General features: G+C 41.1%; 1 protein-coding gene across 4 annotated transcripts in view; it reads right to left on the reverse strand.

Annotated features, from left to right (window-relative positions):
• The window catches only part of LOC132021769 (attractin), a 149,082-nt gene that overhangs the window by 13,800 nt on the left and 117,049 nt on the right, over positions 1-18,233 (reverse strand). For 2 of the 4 annotated variants that reach the window (XM_059406627.1, XM_059406631.1), the window contains exons 25-26: positions 14,983-15,044; positions 2,727-2,805 (exon numbers count right to left, since the gene is read on the reverse strand). In XM_059406627.1, the coding sequence (XP_059262610.1) occupies positions 2,727-2,805; positions 14,983-15,044 (141 nt within the window). Of the gene's footprint in view, positions 1-2,726; positions 2,806-7,849; positions 8,078-13,655; positions 14,505-14,982; positions 15,045-18,233 lie in introns of those variants that run through there. The other 2 variants (XM_059406629.1, XM_059406630.1) reach the window with 2 other exon arrangements.

The following is an 18,233-nucleotide window of genomic DNA, read 5'->3' on the forward strand; positions in this document are numbered from 1 at the left end:
CCTTCCTCCTTGATAAAGCATGTTCTCTGGTGTAGCTGAAGAAAAGAAAACCTCTTCTTCATCAGACATTCATCATTCCTACAGAATGGTGAAATATCTTGTTAAAATTTTATTTAGAGTCACAAGCATACTTTTTAAAAACCTTTTTCTACAAGGTGTTCATCCTCTCCATATTTTCTTTCAAGTATGTTGCAAACATTTTCTAGTGGGCTGTTTGTCTTCACTGATTTATTCTTGATACACTTTATTACTTTTTATGCAGGCAAATCGCTACTCTACTGTGTTTCTATCATCTTATCTGAAAATAGTAACTTTGCCCCCTAATAGTAATAAAATTTATTTCTCTTTCTCAGAGTGCACAGCTTAGAATGTCCAGAACAGAATTAAGTGACAATGGGGCCTATAGGACTAGGCACGTGGCCTGTGAGGACTGAAGTCCCAAGTTTAAAGCCCAGTTTGGTCTCATAGTAACTGTGCAATGAGGCACAGAGTAATTTATTTTTCTGCCTCCCCGAGCCTCAGTTTCCTCATCTGTGAAACAGGGTCAGTAAGTATTTCACAGGCTTGTTATGAAGAGTTAATCAGTTAATCTATATAAAACCACTTAGAACAGTGCCTGGAATTTAGAAATGCTCAAATGCTAGCTCTTCTTATGACAAACTTGTCTAGATTTTGTTGGTACAACCTCTAGTATTTTTATATCTTGAGTGATCGGGATATTCTTTATGGTGTTAAAGGGGGTATTATTTTTGAGTTTACTAAGAGTTTAGTTTTTAAAGCAGGAACCAGTGTTGAATTTCAATAAATGACTATGTGATTACTTGGCCACTACTAAACATTTAGGTACTATTTTGACCCACTGATATAAGGTATTCTGACAGGGTTTCTGGGAGCAAGTGATCCTTTTATTACACTGGTAAATTAGACTGTTCCACATACAGTCACTGTGTGACTGGCCTTTGTTTCGGTTTCTAAGTTTCTATGCATACAATGAATGAGGACTCTTTAAGCTTTCCATCTTTTCCCTTTATCTGCAACAGTTTAGGTATTTTGGAAATAATTCTCCTAAACACTCAAGGAGAAATAGACCATTATTATTATTTCCATAAGCTCATCTCAAATGGAAACTCCTAGGGTAATGCCCTTCATGGAGAGAGTAATATTTTGACACCTTTTTAATTCCTTCTCTGGCTACTGGTTTATTGAGGATTCCCACTTCTTTCTTACTCTGTTTGGATAACATGTATTTCTTTTTTTTTTTTTAAGAATTTTAAAAAATGGTACAATTCATTGGGTATTAAAATGTATTAGTAATGAGGGCGCCTGGGTGGCTCAGTGGGTTAAGCCGCTGCCTTCGGCTCAGGTCATGATCTCAGGGTCCTGGGATCGAGTCCCACATCGGGCTCTCTGCTCGGCAGGGAGCCTGTTTCCTCCTCCTCTCTCTCTCTGCCTGCCTTTCTACCTACTTGTGATCTCTCTCTGTCAAATAAATAAATAAAATCTTTAAAAAAAAAAAATAAAATAAAATGTATTAGTAATGAGGCTACTAAAAAAAATTCCTCTGAATATGTTACCCACTGAATTTTAAGAATGATAATAAAAAGGATGCAACATTACCTCTATGCTAACATCACCTTTATGTGGGTCAGAAAAGGGGTCACGGCCCCCAGGAGGAGGCCCTCATTACAGACAGTGTGGTAACAGACTGTTCTGGTAACAGTGCTGTGGGCCTCTGAGTTTTGACTTGGGATATTTCCGTTCTCTTCTAAATCTTGTCTGTAGATCGATTTTTATATAGAAAAGGGCATGAATAGAATACAGAAGACAGAGGAGTGTGGTCAGCCTAGACCTCAGTGCCCCTCCATTATCAACAATGCAACAGGAGACAGGACTGCTAGAAGGCAGAGTAATAACATCGGTGAAAGGTGTGGTAAATGAAGAGTTTATACTGTCACTTTTAACCAAGTTCATTTATTTGACTGGTCACAATTGTAAATACTTGAGAGACTTAGTATTTTTTTTAATTAACATATAATGTATTATTAGTTTCAGGGGTACAGGTCTGTGATTCATCAGTCTTATACAACACACAGTGCTCACCACAACATGTGCCGTCCTCAATGTCCATCAACCAGTCACCCCATCCTTCCACCCCTCCCCTCTCCAGCAACCCTCAGTTTGTTTCCTGAGATTAAGAGTTTCTTATGGTTTGTGTCCCTCTCTGGTTTCATCTTACTGCATTTCGTTATTACTTTTGGAACAGAGTTCTGGATATATATCAAGACTCATTAAAAAAATGAAATTCAAGCAAAAACTTAACTAGACACTGATTTATCTTTGAGTGATGAGACATTTCTGAGATGCTTAGCTGGTTGATTTTACCCTCCTTCTCATGAAAAGCCCTACTACTGAGTACCCAGATCTCCTGCCTGAGTTAAGGACAGACTGCTGGTAGAATGAGTAGAATCAGCAGCTGTAAGTCAATACTAAAGACTAAAAATACTAAAGATTCCTTTTAGAAAGTTAAAGGCATGTGGTGCAGAACTAATTTTACTTTATATACACTAATCAAAATCTACAGACCACATTCTGCAGACAGGGCAGCCCGAGTCCCCCTGTGAGATGTCTATCAATTATCACTAAATCACTAAACTGACCTGCTTTAGAGAAACAGAAAGGAAGCAGCTCTCACAGGCATTCATGAACCTTCATCCCCTGAGGCTTACCTCTCTCCGCCTGGAGGCCCAGCAACTTTGTTTGATCTTCCAAACCACAGCAGCCACCAGGAGCAAAGAGAGGAAACAACTGTGAGAAAGGAAAGTACTGAGTTATTATCCCAGCCCCCAGAATCAGCACTATCACCCACCCACGCCTCGGCCAGGCAGGAAGGGTCACCCCAAGGCCCAACTCCGAGCACTTTTATCATAACTCATCACAACCAAGTCCCAGCTCACAGAAGCAAGTGGGAGAAGGCTGTGAAGAGCTGAGCTTCCGGACTACATAATACTGTCCCCAAAGGCACTGGCTAAGAGCTCCAACCACCCACTGGGCCTTTTATCAGAATGGCCCCTCAAGGCTTATCCCAAAGAAGAAAAATAAAGCCTAGGATAATAATAATGAATGACACGCATGCTATTTAATTGACTTAGCAAACCTTTACTGATAAAACTAAAAAAATGAGAAAAGTTCGTTATAAACGTAACAACCAGTTTTTCATACGGGAGAGGAAAACACAAGAAGAAATAAATGTATATATAATAATATATATTCAATCATAGTTTTATAAAAAAATTCATATAATTTTTATAAAATAAAATGATCAACCTCAAGCCAAATAACTTTCTTAAAAGTATTAGGAGAGAATAACTCGCCACTGGTTTTATAACTAAATGCTTTAATGTTCTCTTGTCTGTAAACCAGGTGTGGATGGTTTGAAAAGCAACCTCGACAGCAGACAGAATGACGGACTTCTGTTACCACAGACACTAGGCATTTGCAGCATAAGTCTGCTTCCAACTGCAGCCCCAGTGCACCCAGCTGCTGGCTGGAGGCAGGCCCTCAAGCCGGCTGCAGGGGGCACGCTGAAGTGTGAGGATGACTGAACTCCCACCCTCTTAAGGCTCCCACAGCTCCCCGCTGCCCTGACATCAATGAGGGAAAGATATCTCCAGTGAATTCCCTGACGTGAAAGAGAAGGGGCTTGCCAGGGTCATCACTCGAGGGAGAGCCTCCTGGTTCCTGTCTTACTGGGCCTCTCAACTGTCCTGACTCTCCTGGTCCTTGTGCCTCCCTGATGGTCTCAATTGTCCTTTTAATCAATACTTTATTGAGGCAGGTCCTGTTCTAGGCCCATACAATCCACCAATGAACTGGACAAAAGATCGCTATTTTCTTTTTCTTTTTTCTTTTTTTTTAAAGATTTTATTTATTTATTTTACAGAGAGAAATCACAAGTAGATGGAGAGGCAGGCAGAGAGACAGAGAGAGGGAAGCAGGCTCCCTGCTGAGCAGAGAGCCCGATGTGGGGCTCGATCCCAGGACCCTGAGATCATGACCTGAGCCAAAGGCAGCGGCTTAACCCACTGAGCCACCCAGGCGTCCCAAAAGATCGCTATTTTCATGGAGTTGACATTCTATCAGGTGGAGATAAAAAATAAACAAAATAAACAAGCAACTTATAGAGCAAGTCAGAAGGTAGTAAATGCCACGGAAATAAAAAGATGGTAAGGAAAAGGGGGTCCGGGAGTGCCACTCTCACTCTAAAGCAGAACGGTCAGAGTGGGTGAGTCTTATTTCTCTAGAAGGTGACATCTGAGCAACACTTGGAGGGGGTGTGGGAGGTGGCCCAGGGGTGGTCTACAGACACACACCTGGGGAATGGGCGCGGCTGTGCACAGCCACAGGCAAGGAGGAACCTCAGGAGGCTGGCATGGCTGGAGTTGGGGGGGAGATGGGTCACAGGGAAAGGCAGAGGGGTAAGCAGCAGTAGACCTTGGGAAGCCTGCAGGCACGCTAAGGGTACTGGATTTTACTGACTGAGATGAGGAGCTAACTTAGTATTGAAGCAGAGAAGTAACATAATTTAACCGATGCTGAGGAGACTTTTAGGGTAGCAATGGCAGGAACAGGGAGACCAGTAGTCTAGGAGACATGATGTGGCTCAAGCACTTTGGAATCTGGACACAATGTGAAGGCTGAGACCACAGAATTTCCTGATGTGCTGGAGGGAGGGGATGGAACAGAGAAGTTCTGGCCCGAGGAACTTGCCATCAACCTAGACAAGGAAGGCTCTGGGTGGAGCGGGTGCAGGACAGCAGACAGTGTGAGACACACCAAATTCTGAGATCTCCTCCTAAGCGCCAAAGGGAGAGGACATGGACACCAAAGGGTGTGTCCATGGACAGACACATGAGCATGGAGGCTGGGTGCCAGGTTGGGCTTAGAGGTGGCGTTTGGGAGTCATAAGCATACACAGTTAACACTTGGACAATGGGAGAGTTAGGGGTGCTGAACCTCCACACAGTAGAAAATCACATATAACTTCTGACTCCCCCAAAACTTAACTACTAGTAGTCCACTGTTGACAGGAAGCCTTACTGACAATATAAACAGCTGATTAAGTCATATTTTATATGTTATATGTATTATAGGCTGTATTCTTACAATAAAGCAAAGGTAGAGAAAAGCAAACGTTAGTAAAAAAAAATCATAAAGCAGTGCGTGGGTGGCCCACTTGGTCAAGCATCTGACTTTTGGTTTCAGCTCAGGTCACGATCTCAGCGCTAAGTCGGCTTGAAATTCTCTCTCTCTGCCCCTCCTGCTTGTGCTCTCGTGCAAATAAATAAATAGATCTTAAGAAAAGGGGAAATCATAAGGAAAAGAAAGTACATTTACTGTACTGTATTTATTGAAGAAAATCCATGTATAAGCGGACCTGCAGGAAAAAACCTGTGATGTTCGAGGGGCAGTGGTGTATTTGAAGTAATAAATCTGGATGCGGTCACCCAGGGAGTGAATTACAAATATAGAAGAATGTTCTGGGGGGCACACCTCACCCAGGAGAAGTTGGGGAGAACAGGAAGAAGCAGTAAAGGAGTCTGAGAAGAGTAATCTGTCTTTCTTGGTTTCCTACTTTTTTGTTATTTTTATTCTGAAAGAACACAAGGAGGCAGCAAATCCACATGGAGGGGCAAGGAGCGAATGAGAATCGCTTCCAAGTTGGTCAAGATGCCACCAATATAGTTGAACACAGGACTGTCCTCGGAGGCGAGCACCTTAGTGCCACTCAGAAGCCTCTCCTAGACTACCCTCAACCCAGAGGTGTAAGACAGTACAGCTCAGGTCTGTGTCCTCTTCCCCTCCACCACCTCCTGGCCTAGGGGCTTCCATCTTTAACACAGACTTGTTAAAAACAACAGCAACCCAGTTTCTTCTACTGATTCCAGCTTTTTTTTTTTTTTTTTAAAGATTTTATTTATTTGATAGAGAGAGAGATCACAAGTATGCAGAGAGGCAGGCGGTGGCGGGGGGGGGGGGAGCAGGCTCCCTGCTGACCAGACAGCCTGATGCGGGGCTCGATCCCAGGACCCTAAGATCATGAACTGAGCCGAAGGCAGAGGCTTAACCCACTGAGTCACCCAGGTGTCCTCCAGCTTTTCTAAGAAGTGACACAAACAGCATACTAACACACAGTGATTGTTCTTCAAAGCTGTTATGTGTATGAGATTTCTCCTAGGGTAATACAACAACAAAGAACATTCTAGTTGTTTCAGTTGAACACTCACTGATTTACCTCCCTTCTTTCCTTCCTACCACAGTTTGGGTATAGGTAGTGCTGTAACTCAGTGTTCACCCTACTGCAGTCCCTCTTGTCAACTGTTTTCTAGATTTTCCCATGTAAATGAAATTTAAAGAAACATTAAACCGTGAAAAATTTTCAAACATATACACTCAAGTAGAGGAAATGATCTAATGAATTCCTATGTCCATCACTTAGCCTTGGCAATTATTAACATTTTGCCAATGTCATTCAGAGATCATCAAAGACATGCATTTCTCTTTCAAAACTAGGACACTAGCTCCAGGCTAAGGGCCTCTCACTTCCTGTCAGCTCAAGGAGAAAACAAGAAACATTTCACCTTTTTGTCTTAAACCTGTTCTTGCTTTCAAAGGCTTATACTTCCCTGAGACTATTCTCAAAAAAATCCATGCTTTGATTCTAAGTTTCTCTTTCTACCTTTAGTCTATGTCTTTTGCAAACTCATAATTTGTGTGAGAGCTCCGTGTTTGGGAGCTCTGTTTCTTACCAGGTTAACTCATTGTGCAGTTAGAATGATTTTTTTTTTTAAGATTTTATTTACTTATTTGGCAGACAGAGATCACAGGTAGGCAGAGAGGCAGAGAGAGAAAGAAGAGGAAGCAGGCTCCCCACTGAGCAGAGAGCCTGATGCGGGGCTCGATCCCAAGACCTTGGGATCATGACCTGAGCTGAAGGCAAGGCTTTAACCCACTGACCCACCCAGGCGCCCCTAGAATGATATTTTTGAGAGCATCCTGAACATTCTCTCCAGAGTGCAAGACTATTAACTAATGGTTATTTCCTGCTCTCACAAATCTGGCTTTTCTAAAACTACGTATGCATTTTCTTGGCCTGGCCTTGACCTCTAACCCAGCTTGAACACAGAGACACACTGCTTCTTACTGAGCTGCTGTGACTTGCATTTCACCATTCTGGTCAGCATTAGATCCAGAGAGGGAGGAACCCACACTCACGTCTATCTTCTGGAATGTGAAATGGACTTGACAGAATGTCTGTTGTCAGTGTGGCAAGGGTCTAGCAGAAGTTCAGGTAATTAAGTTTTACAAGAACATTGTTATCTGGCCTCTAACTGAAATTCTCATTACATGCCCTCTTTTGGGCCAAGTGATGTGACATCACCTATTTTTCCTTTTTTATCCTCACTCAGACATTGGCCTCTAAGGCATCTGTGACCCTAGCCACAAAGATGTCCACAGAGTGTTGGTCCCTCTTACTACTACCAGTTGTCCTAACCACCCTGGCACCATGCTCCCAGACACAAAGCCCTTTCACATACATGACTTCAACTGATTCTCACGGCAAGCAAGCATGGGGTCTTATTATTTCCCTCTTCATTCACAAGGCTACTACTGGAGTCTCGAGTAGCATCTCATTAAGATATAAAGAGGGCTTAATGGATTTGTCAGAATCTAGAGTTTACTTCACTGTGCCCGAGTCTTGAAGTATTCTTACTAACTCCCCTCACAATGATTTTCTCACTTGAATCCCTGAGTGCCCTGCCCCCTCCCACCCCCCATTCTCTTTTCTGTGTTATCTGAGCTGTTCTTCAGAGTGCTGCTTAGGATTCTCTGGATATTTTTCTTCTCCCCTTATTGTCACTTAGATCCTCTGGGACCTGGTTAACTTGCTTGGGGAAAATATTTCATTCCTCGTGTTCATAAAAAGGACTCTTTTCTCAGTTAAAAGATCATCATCATTCTGAGTTCTTAAACAAACTCCGGGGGTGGGGAGCACTGGATTCTTGTCCAAAGGTTCCACCTTCAAAAGAAGAAATGACAAGAGCGCCATTTGTCTTTGTTTGCTACACAAGATTCCATGGTCCCAGCCAATTCTGATGGTTTCACAGTCTTCCACCAGAAGGGACGACTCCTTACTAGGCTGGTACCTGGCAGCAGGGTCACCTCAATCTGTACGTATGTTCCAAGAATATACGTAAGACCTGCTCACGAGCTACGGAATTAGCATGTGGCCTCTACGCGCCCTTAAGAGCACGCCATCAACGGGCTCCACCAACTTCTTTCCCTCAGAGAGGCTGGTGCCTCTGGTTCCTTGAGACTCAGCACTTCTCCTGAAGCTCTAGTTTACATACATGTATTTGCACGTGACTGTGTGCTAGGGGCTGGAGAGGTGTGTGTGAGTGTGTGTGTGTGTGTGTGTGTGTGTGTGTGAGTGTGTGCCTAAAAGAGACAGTGCACCTGTTCTCTTAAGCTTTGAGTCTAACTGTGAGCACAGATATGACGCAAGGAAAAAACTGTGGGAAGTACCATGATGAAAACTAATACGGTTCTCTGGGAGAGAACAAGGGAAGACCATTTAGTTTGGGGTTTGGGGTTCTGGGATGTGGTCTTGGAGGAAGGAACACTGGGCCAGGACCTGAAGGATGAGTGTGGTATAATTAAAAAAATGTATGTTTGCTCTTTTTCCAGAGTTCCTGGTATAGAGCTCCTAATTTTTTTTTTTTTTTTTTTTTTTTTTTTAAGATTTTACTTGTTTATTTGACAGTGAGAGAGAAAGAGCACAAGCAGTCAGAGCGGCAGGTGAGGAGGGGGAGGAACAGGCTCCCCGCTGAGCAGAGAGCCCAATGAGGGGCTTGATTCCAGAACCCTGAGATCATGCCTCAGCCAAAGGCAGAGGCTTTAATCCCCTGAGCCACACAGGCGCCCCTCTCAATTTTTTTTTTTTTTAAAGATTTTATTTCTTTATTTGACAGGAATATAGAGATAAAGAGCACAAGTAGGCAAGAGCGGCAGGCAGAGGTAGAGGGAGAAGCAGGCTCTCTGCTGCGTAGGGAGCAGGATGCAGGGTTCAATACCATAAATGGGGCCTAAGACAAACAAGGGAACACACACACCTGTTAATAGTTGCAAAATGAAACAAAGTCCTAAGTTTCAGCAAAAAAAGGCAAATATCCCAAGAGAAATATAAACACAGGATAGGGACCAATCATTCAAAACAGGAACTGAAAGACATTAGTAAGTATCAGTCATAATTAAAGAAATCCAAATTTAAGATACCAGTGATACCTCCCAGACTGACGAAATGAAAAATAATAACAATATCTACTGTTGCTAAGAACCAATAAGAGCAACAGGCAGAAACAATAAAAGAAATTATATTCCTGCTGTAGGAGTATAAATTGATGCAACTGTTCTGAGAGGCCACGGCAGTGTTTCTGCATTTAAATGTAAAAGCATATGTAACAAAAACAGAACAATCTAAGAGTCAGTCAAAAGAGGAATGGTTAAATAAAATATGGTACTCCTACTATGGAAAAAGCTGTTTAAAAATGGAGTGAAACCGCACATGGGAAAAGTTAACCGCAGAACACTGAGTGAAAAAACAAGTTCTAGAACAACATGTAAGGAGGAAACCCATTTTATAAACCAAAGAATCAGAAAAACCACAACTTGCATGCACAGTGTATATACACACAGAAAAAACTCTGGAAACACAAACATTAAAATATTAACAGTGGTAATATTTAAAGAGTAGGATTAGGGGAAGTTTGAGTTTTAGTTTTTACGTTGTCTGAAGTTTTACTATGAACATAAACAACTTTTTAAATTTATAGTAAGAGAATTAGCTTTATGCTGATTTTCTACCTTAAAAAGTCTGAATGAGGACTTACTATTTTGTTTTCAAATACTTGGGATTAATTTAGCATTATTTTATCATATCTGTTTATGTCACCCTTACAAAATTTTCCCTTTATCTACGTCATTGTTGTTCAACAGAAATTTAATGTTAGCCACGCATGTAATTTTAGAAGTTCTAGTAGCCAAAATAAAAAAAAAACACACTCAGGTGAAATTAATTTTAATAAAATTAGTTTTATTTAACCCAAGATTGCTAAAACATCATTTGAAGATGTGACCAATATAGAAATTGAGGTATCTTATGTTCTAATATTCTACTAAGTCTTCAAAATCCAGTGTGTGTTTTATACTAATAAGCACATCTCAATGTGAACACTGAATTCACCTACCAATTCTAAGTTTTTATCAGAAAATAACTGATCTGTATTTAAATTTCATAAATTTCATAAAATTCACATTTGAAAAAGCAGATTCACATATCCAGGTTGTTCTAAACACACAAGTTCTCTGGTAACTGAATCAAGTAGTTTTTAAATTATATTTAAATTAAATATATTTAAATATTTTAAATTAGTTAAAATTAGATAAAATGAAAAATTCAGTTTCTCGGTCACACTAGTTACATTTCAAGTGCTCACGAGTTACATGTGACTAGTGGCTATTAAGTCTATACTGATCTTCTAGCTTCTTGTTTATAACTGTCTACTGTTTAATTCTATTTAGTTTTTCGTCACTTCAAACAAATCTGAGACCTTTAAACTTTATCTGTTTCCTTGTTTATGTACATATTCCACTGATTAATCTGATTTTGTGCCCAGTGCCACAATGATCACTTGTAGCTTGACAAAGTGTTTACTGTCGGGGGAGGGGGTCAGTAGACTGTCTTCCCACCCTCTCCATTTTTTCTTGGTAATTCTTTCTTGATCTGTTATGCTGTAATTTTGAATAATTTTACTTACTAAAGTAACGGCAACATGTAAATTTCATTTTTGTTAGTGAAGTATAGAAATGTAATCGATCCACCCCCCCCCCCCCCCCCCGCCCCAACACTGAATGCTTTTATCAGATTTTCTCTCTCTGCAAGACTGGAGGGATGCAACAGTTACTTCCTGGTGGAGGTGTCATCATCATCCAGAAACTAAAGGCTACAGTTCACAGCAGGCAGAAATGGGCCCATCAGGACGTGGCTGAATCTCTTGAAGAGAGGCCATCTGTTCCCCAGCATCACTCAGGAAGGGATTTCTTTCATGGTCAAAAGGGGCGGGCACCTAATGGCTCACTATGGGAAATACAATTAATTATATGGTTTTCATGCCATCATCTGCCTTTACCAGTAAGAGCTGCAAAAGATGTATGTCTCTGAATGACATAGAACTAATTTTTTAATATTGCCCTTGTATCTAGCAACTTTGCTGAATTCACCTACCAATTCTAATTTTTTTTCTGCATTCTTTTGAATTCCTATAAATACAATCATATTTTAAGGTGATGATTTTTTTTCTTTTCTAATTCTTATGTAATTTTTCTTATCTTATTATATTGGCTAGAACTTTTGTCACAATGTTGAATGAAGTGACTGATAGAATCTTTTTTTTTTCTTTTTTTTTTTTTAAGTAGGCTCCATGCCCCCTGGGGCTTCCAGTCATGACCTTGATATCAAGAGTCACAGGCTCAAGTGACTGAGCCAGCCAGTCTTTGCTTGTTCTTAAACTCAATTTCACCATTAAGAAAGTGGTTTGCGGGCGCCTGGGTGGCTCAGTGGGTTAAGCCGCTGCCTTCGGCTCAGGTCATGATCTCAGGGTCCTGGGATCGAGTCCCACATCGGGCTCTCTGCTCAGCGGGGAGCCTGCTTCCTCCTCTCTCTCTCTCTCTGCCTGCTTGTGATCTCTCTCTCTGTCGAATAAATAAATAAAATCTTTAAAAAAAAAAAAAAAAAAAAAAAAAGAAAGTGGTTTGCTGTTGGCTTTATATATTGGTCCTTTATCAGATTTTTCTTTTATCAGAAGTTTCTTTCTATTCTGAGTTTCCTAGGAGTTTTTTAATGAATGAGAGATCAAATTTTTTTTTTTAAGACTTTATTTATTTATTTCACAGACAGAGATCACAAGTAGGCAGATAGGCAGGCAGAGAGAGAAGGGGAAGCATGCTCCCTGCCGAGCAGAGAGCCCAATGCAGGGCTCGATCCCAGGACCCTGCGATCATGACCTGAGCCGAAGGCAGAGGCTTTAACCCACTGAGCCACCCAGGCGCCCCGAGAGATCAAATTTTATCAAATACTTTTCTTCACTGCTTAAGATGATCATATTATTCTCTTCTCTTATTATGCAATTCATGTTAATTACACAGATCAATTTTCTGATGCTAAATCAACTTTGCAATTCCTGGAATGAACCCAACTGAGTCATGATATTGTTGGCTTTTTAAATTACTGGTGGATTTTTGCTTCTTCATTCATGAGGGAGACTAACTTGTAAATTCCTCCCTCATAATACTCTTGTCAGGTTGTACTAACCTCATTAAAACATACTGGGATGTATTTTTTTCTGTTCTCTAGAAGATGTTGTTACTAAGGATGTTATTTCTTTCTTAAAAGGTTGTAAGTTACCAATGAGGCCACCTGGGCCTAGAGTAATCTTTGTGGGAAAATTTTAAGTTATGTATTGTTTTTAAACAGATATAGCCCTATTCAATGTTCATGTTCTTATTCTGCATCAGTAAGTAGTATATATTCTTTGTTTTTCTAATTGTCCATTCCATCTGTCCCATTTTCAAACTTATTTGCAGAAAATTGCTCATAAAACACTCTTATGGAGGAAAAAGTTATCTGCAGGATTTGGAGTAATGCCTTCTTTTACATTTCTGGTATTATTTATACCTTCTCTCTTTTTTCCTTGGTCAGTCTTGCCAGGGTTTATCAATATTACTCTTATTCTTTTCAAAGATCCAACTTTGTGGTTCTTTTAATTCTCTCTACTGTACTTCTCCCCCTATATGATTAATTTCACTCTATGTCTGTGGCTTCCCTCTATTTTCTTTAGACTTATTTGGTAGTTCTTTTTTCTGACTTATTGAGAAATGTGGTTTTTTTTTTTCTTTTCCAATTTTGCTTTTATAAAGCAGTGATTCTTGACCTTAGCTGCATATCACAGTCACCTGCAGAGGTTTCAAATGCTTGAGTCCCATCTGCAGAGATTCTGATGTGACTAGTCCGGGATGTGGCGTGGGCATCAAAAGCTTTCTACTGTGCTGCTACAGTTAAGAACCACAGATTTAGAGCCATACCCTCTAAGTACAACTTCAACTGTATCCAATAAGTTTTTAATTCTTCTTGCTCATTCAAACTGGTTTAAAAGTTCTGCAGTGATATTATGTAAATTTTTTTTTTTTAAAGATTTAATTTATTTATTTGACAGAGAGAGAGATCACAAATAGGCAGAGAGACAGACAGAGAGAGAGATGAGGAGAAGCAGGCTCCCTGCTGAGCAGAGAGCCCAATGCGGGACTCGATCCCAGGCCCCTGGGATCATGACCTGAGCCGAAGGCAGAGGCTCAACACACTGAGCCACCCAGGCGCCCCTGTAAATTTTTTAAATGGGCAAATCCAATATATGGTTTTAGAAGTTAAATAGTTACTTTGGGGATAGAAGGGTGTTGTGACTGATGAAACACAGGGGAGCTTCTAAAGTGCACATTCAATGTGTGATTAACTCATTGAGCCAGACACATTTTATACGTGTCTCTGTAATTTTATTGTAAGCTTTAATATAATTTTTTAAAGAGAGAAACAGATCTCATACAAGGAGTAGGAATTATAAAGGCAATAACTGTCTTTATATATTGGTCCTTCTCAATATTAATACTAGAAGCTAGAAGGAACAGCATAATGCCATCTCAATTCTAATGGAAACGATTTCCAGCCTAGAATTCTGTATGCAACTTTTTGATCAAATGGGAAGGTAAAAATCAAAACATTTTCAGACAGAGGTTGCGGAAAATTTACCTCCCCACCCCTTTTCTCAAAAAAGTCCTGGAGTCCTTAAAAAGAGAAAATAAACAGGGAGATGAAGACACAAGATCTTCTATTTAGTATCTTATATTTCAATATTAGAGGAAGGCAAGAGAAATTCCCAAGATAACAATCCTGCCGCAGGCCTCAAAAACTAGTGCACCTGGGAGTGGTGGGCTGGAGGGTTCTAGACACAGACATCTATCTCCAAGAGAAACTAAAACAGAAAGTGCCTGCTTGTGTTTGACCACAGATAGATTTTACTCAATTCTGTCGGAGTACAGGGAAAAATCAGGGGTAGCCTCTTAGAAAACCAAACAATTAAAAAAACAAAATTAGAGTGAGAGTGATTGCTCCAACCAAACAATGGGGAAGTACAATCACAGTTCCCCTGCTGTGAACGGGGGTTTTACAGTTATAACAACATAAACAGGGAGCACTGCGTTAGGCAAGCACCGTGATGTAACTACGTGACACGAGGGGGAAGGAAGGGATTTGTTTGCACTGGTGGTGCGTGGGGAGTTGCGGGTGAGGTTACATGAGATGAATATCCTCATCTACAAGTGGGACATCCGAAGAGAAACTGAAAAATCAAGAAACAGTGCAAGCACAGAGACGTGAAAAATAGCTAAAAAGTATAAAAATAAAAGAATCCTAAGAGCCTAACAAGCCACTTTAATCTTTCAAACTCTGGATAATCACCGGGATCATCCCTGATTAGAAGGAAGTGTATCTGTAGCACATATCAGTAATCATTATTAATTATTGTTTCAACCCCGAATTCTCCCCATATGAAGAACCAAAATAGCTACATTTTAGTAGCGAGTACGTGAAAAACGGCCCCCCAAGATCAGAACGTACAAAGCAAATGTTTTCATTTATCAGGTTAGGATGGATTTACACGATTGCGACTGACTCATAACTTTTCAGAAAGATCTAGGAAGTTAGTCTGATCTCTTGTGCCAACACAGGATTACTCGATTATCTTCTAGGAGTTGATAATTAATGGGATTAAGTATCTGAATCAAAAGATAAGATAAGGTTTGTAGAAGGGAAATTACCTGAAGAAAGTCACGAAGAACTGTACCAGGTCCATAAAATTGCTGTGCTGGGAGAAGGCGATCTGTGAGGGAGAAACAGGTAGTGTGAGGAGGGAGGCTACACAGGAGCGCTGGCAAACTTGGCCTTTTAGTTCAAGAGACACACATGAAATGTTCAAGGAGAAATTAATGAAATTGTTTTTCTTAAGGGAAAGTGGCTCATCCCTTTAGTTTCTTTTCTGGCTTAACCACCAACCCCAGTGTAATATAGTGAGGCTTCCATGCAAATTCCTAGAGCGCCTACCCCTCTGTTCTTGATATCAGATCTAAGTTCTTTTAGTGTGACCCTGAAGACGTCTCAGATTCCCTCCGTGAAAACCCCAATGCCATGCAAGCCAGTTGGCTTGCTACCTCCTTGGTAGGCCAAGGCAAGGCCAACTCGGCCTTGCCCTGGACAAAATGCTCTCCCTGTCTGCTTCAAGTTGGAGTTCTGGGACCTACCTGGAGTTGGGGAGCCTCATCTGTGACCTTCATCCCTTTGATACTTACGTGCTCAGTGAATACTCACTTCAGAGACTGTCTTTTTTTAAAAAACCGTATCTCAAAATTTAATACATTGAATATCATCTGACAGTCAATATAACACCAGTTGGAACCTAGGTAATTTTATCATATGGTTAATAGTTTTTATACCAAGAATATAAAAAGTCCCTTAAGGAGCTCATCTAAGACACCACTGAGTGGAACAGGCATTATTTTGTACATTACCAAGAAAAAATGCTGCCCATTACACTATGGCAAAATACTTTAAAAACCACTGACTGTAAGATGCATCACGATTTCAGAGATATCAGAACATTAAAAAAAATGAACATGTCAGGATTTATTGCTAAGTAGGATATCTGTGTCCTTTTTATTATAATCTGTAATACTCATAGTACTACCCAGATGTTATGGCATATTCCCTGCTTTTTTAAAGGGAACATAGCCTTCCTTGGAGGGACAACAGTACCATAAATAAAGCAATTATTGAATAAGGTGATAATTGCTCCAGTACAGACAGTAAGTACGACAAAAATCAGAGAAGTAAATGATTAGCAGCTTCTTTTTCCAATCTCACCCAACTCCCTATCTTTATCAGACAGCAGCTCCTATCCTAACGTAATGCAAGAAAGTGCTAGACCCAGGCCCCAGCACTGGGACAATTCAATGCTTCGTGTTCTTTTTATGGCCAGACTCAAAAGAGGCAGCAAGAGGTTTCCAGCGTTTGCCTTTTCTGATGGCCTTATTTTCTTTTTGACATTCCATAAAGTCCCAGTGCTACCTATTCAAGTCATAAGACATTATGGGGTACAGCATTTGCAGTCTCTCTGTCTCTCTAGCAACCATTTATAGTCAGAAATACAAAGATACACAGACTTTATGCCATACATAAGGAGAAACCCACATTCTTTCCTTTTCCTTAATTTTCTACAGTAACTAGTCACAAATAAGAAGACCCCTTGAGAAGACGGCCACCATCCTTGCATAGAGCTTTTTAGTACTGGAGAAGGACAATTATTTAAACAAGGTTATTCAATCTTGAGGCATGAAGATTCCAGGTTACAACACATAAAGAGCGAGAAGGAAACAAGTTCTAGTCCATCCACATCTGTTTATAGATTTTAATCTTTTAAATTGTCAGTGTGTCCTCAGTGTTCAGACTTCAACAGATCTGAGATGCTTTTTCTGTGTCGGGTGCCGGGATGTATGGAAGCTAACAGCGCCCTCTGAGGACTCCCAGGGTCTGTGCACCTTGTGCACGTAACACTCTGCAGGGCTGGGATCACCACCACAAGCCTGACTTCTTGCTGATGCAGGGCCACCACCATGTTCACGTCTAATTCAAAACCACAATGAACCAATATAAACTGGCTGCCAGGGTGGCTGCTACCCAAGATTCACATTACTCCAAAAGGGGATCTCTTTTGTTAAATGTTATTCATCCAAGTCTCCACAGTTACAAGGTTTTGTAGGGAAGCAAAAGGCCTAACAGAAAAATGTTTATGAAAAGACTACTTAGAAACATCTAGTCTTGTTCAACACCCCACCCACCATGTCAGTGGTTAATCCTTGATTGACAGGCTGGTGAGCTTTACTGTCCAAACAGAACTTTTTTCTTTTTTTTTAAGATTTGATTTATTCATTTGACTCAGAGAGAGAGAGAGAGAGAAAGAGCACATGCACAAGCAAGGGGAGTGGCAGGCAGAGGGAAAGGGAGAAGCAGGCTCCCTACTGAGCAGGGAGTCTGATGTGGGAATTGGGGCCTATCCTAGGACCCTGGGATCATGACCTGAGTCCAAGTCGACGCTTAACAGGCTGAGTCACTCAGGTGTACCCAAACTGAGAGTTTCTGAGAGAGAAGAGAAACGCTATTAAAAAGTACACTGTAGGGGGAGCCCGGGTGGCTCAGTGGGTTAAGCCTCTGCCTTCGGGCTCAGGTCATGATCTCAGGGTCCTGGGATGGACAGCCCCGCAGGCTCTCTGCTCAGCAGGGAGCCTGCTTCCTCCTCTCTCTCTGCCTGCCTCTCTGCCTACTTGTGATCTCTGTCTGTCAAATAAATAAAATCTTTTAAAAAAAAAAGTACACTGGGACAACAAGCATGAATTGGGCTGACCCTCCTCAGCCCGTCACACATGCAAACCAGCCGCAAAAGCAATCTTGTGAACGATGAGATTTTACTGAAAGTGCTGTTGGAGAACTGATCCCACAAAACCACAGGCAAATGGAGACCTGGCAGGGTTGAAGGTAAAGACGTCTGTCCTTCAAGATATTCCAAAGGGGATTAAGGGAGGGCCTTGGGAAAACCCGATGAGGCCCTTGACTACCAAAGCACACTGCGCAATCACATAGGAAGTGAAGGACTCCATCCATTCATGCGGGCCAGGCTCTGAGCACTGTCTGCACAACTGGAGCCATACCTCTACTTACCTTGCTTCATAGCCCTTCCATGTCCATTTATTTCTGGTCCTTCTCTTTCATTAGAAAATAAGAGCCATGAGGACTGGGACCTTGCTGCTGACTACTGTGTCTCCAGTGCCTAAAGTAGTGACTGGCATGGAAGAGGTGTTTATTAAACATGTGTTGAGTAAAGGAATAGGGTAATGGGAAAAATGATGACCCCACCTCCCCCTTACCCCCAAACTTAGTGAGACCTGACTGAGTTTTCTTTCTTTCTTTTTTTTTTTTTAAATTTTTTAAATTTTTTATTTATTTCTTTGACAGGCAGAGA

The sequence above is a fragment of the Mustela nigripes genome, chromosome 7, assembly GCF_022355385.1.
Source record: "Mustela nigripes isolate SB6536 chromosome 7, MUSNIG.SB6536, whole genome shotgun sequence".
Taxonomy (NCBI): Eukaryota; Metazoa; Chordata; class Mammalia; order Carnivora; family Mustelidae; genus Mustela; species Mustela nigripes.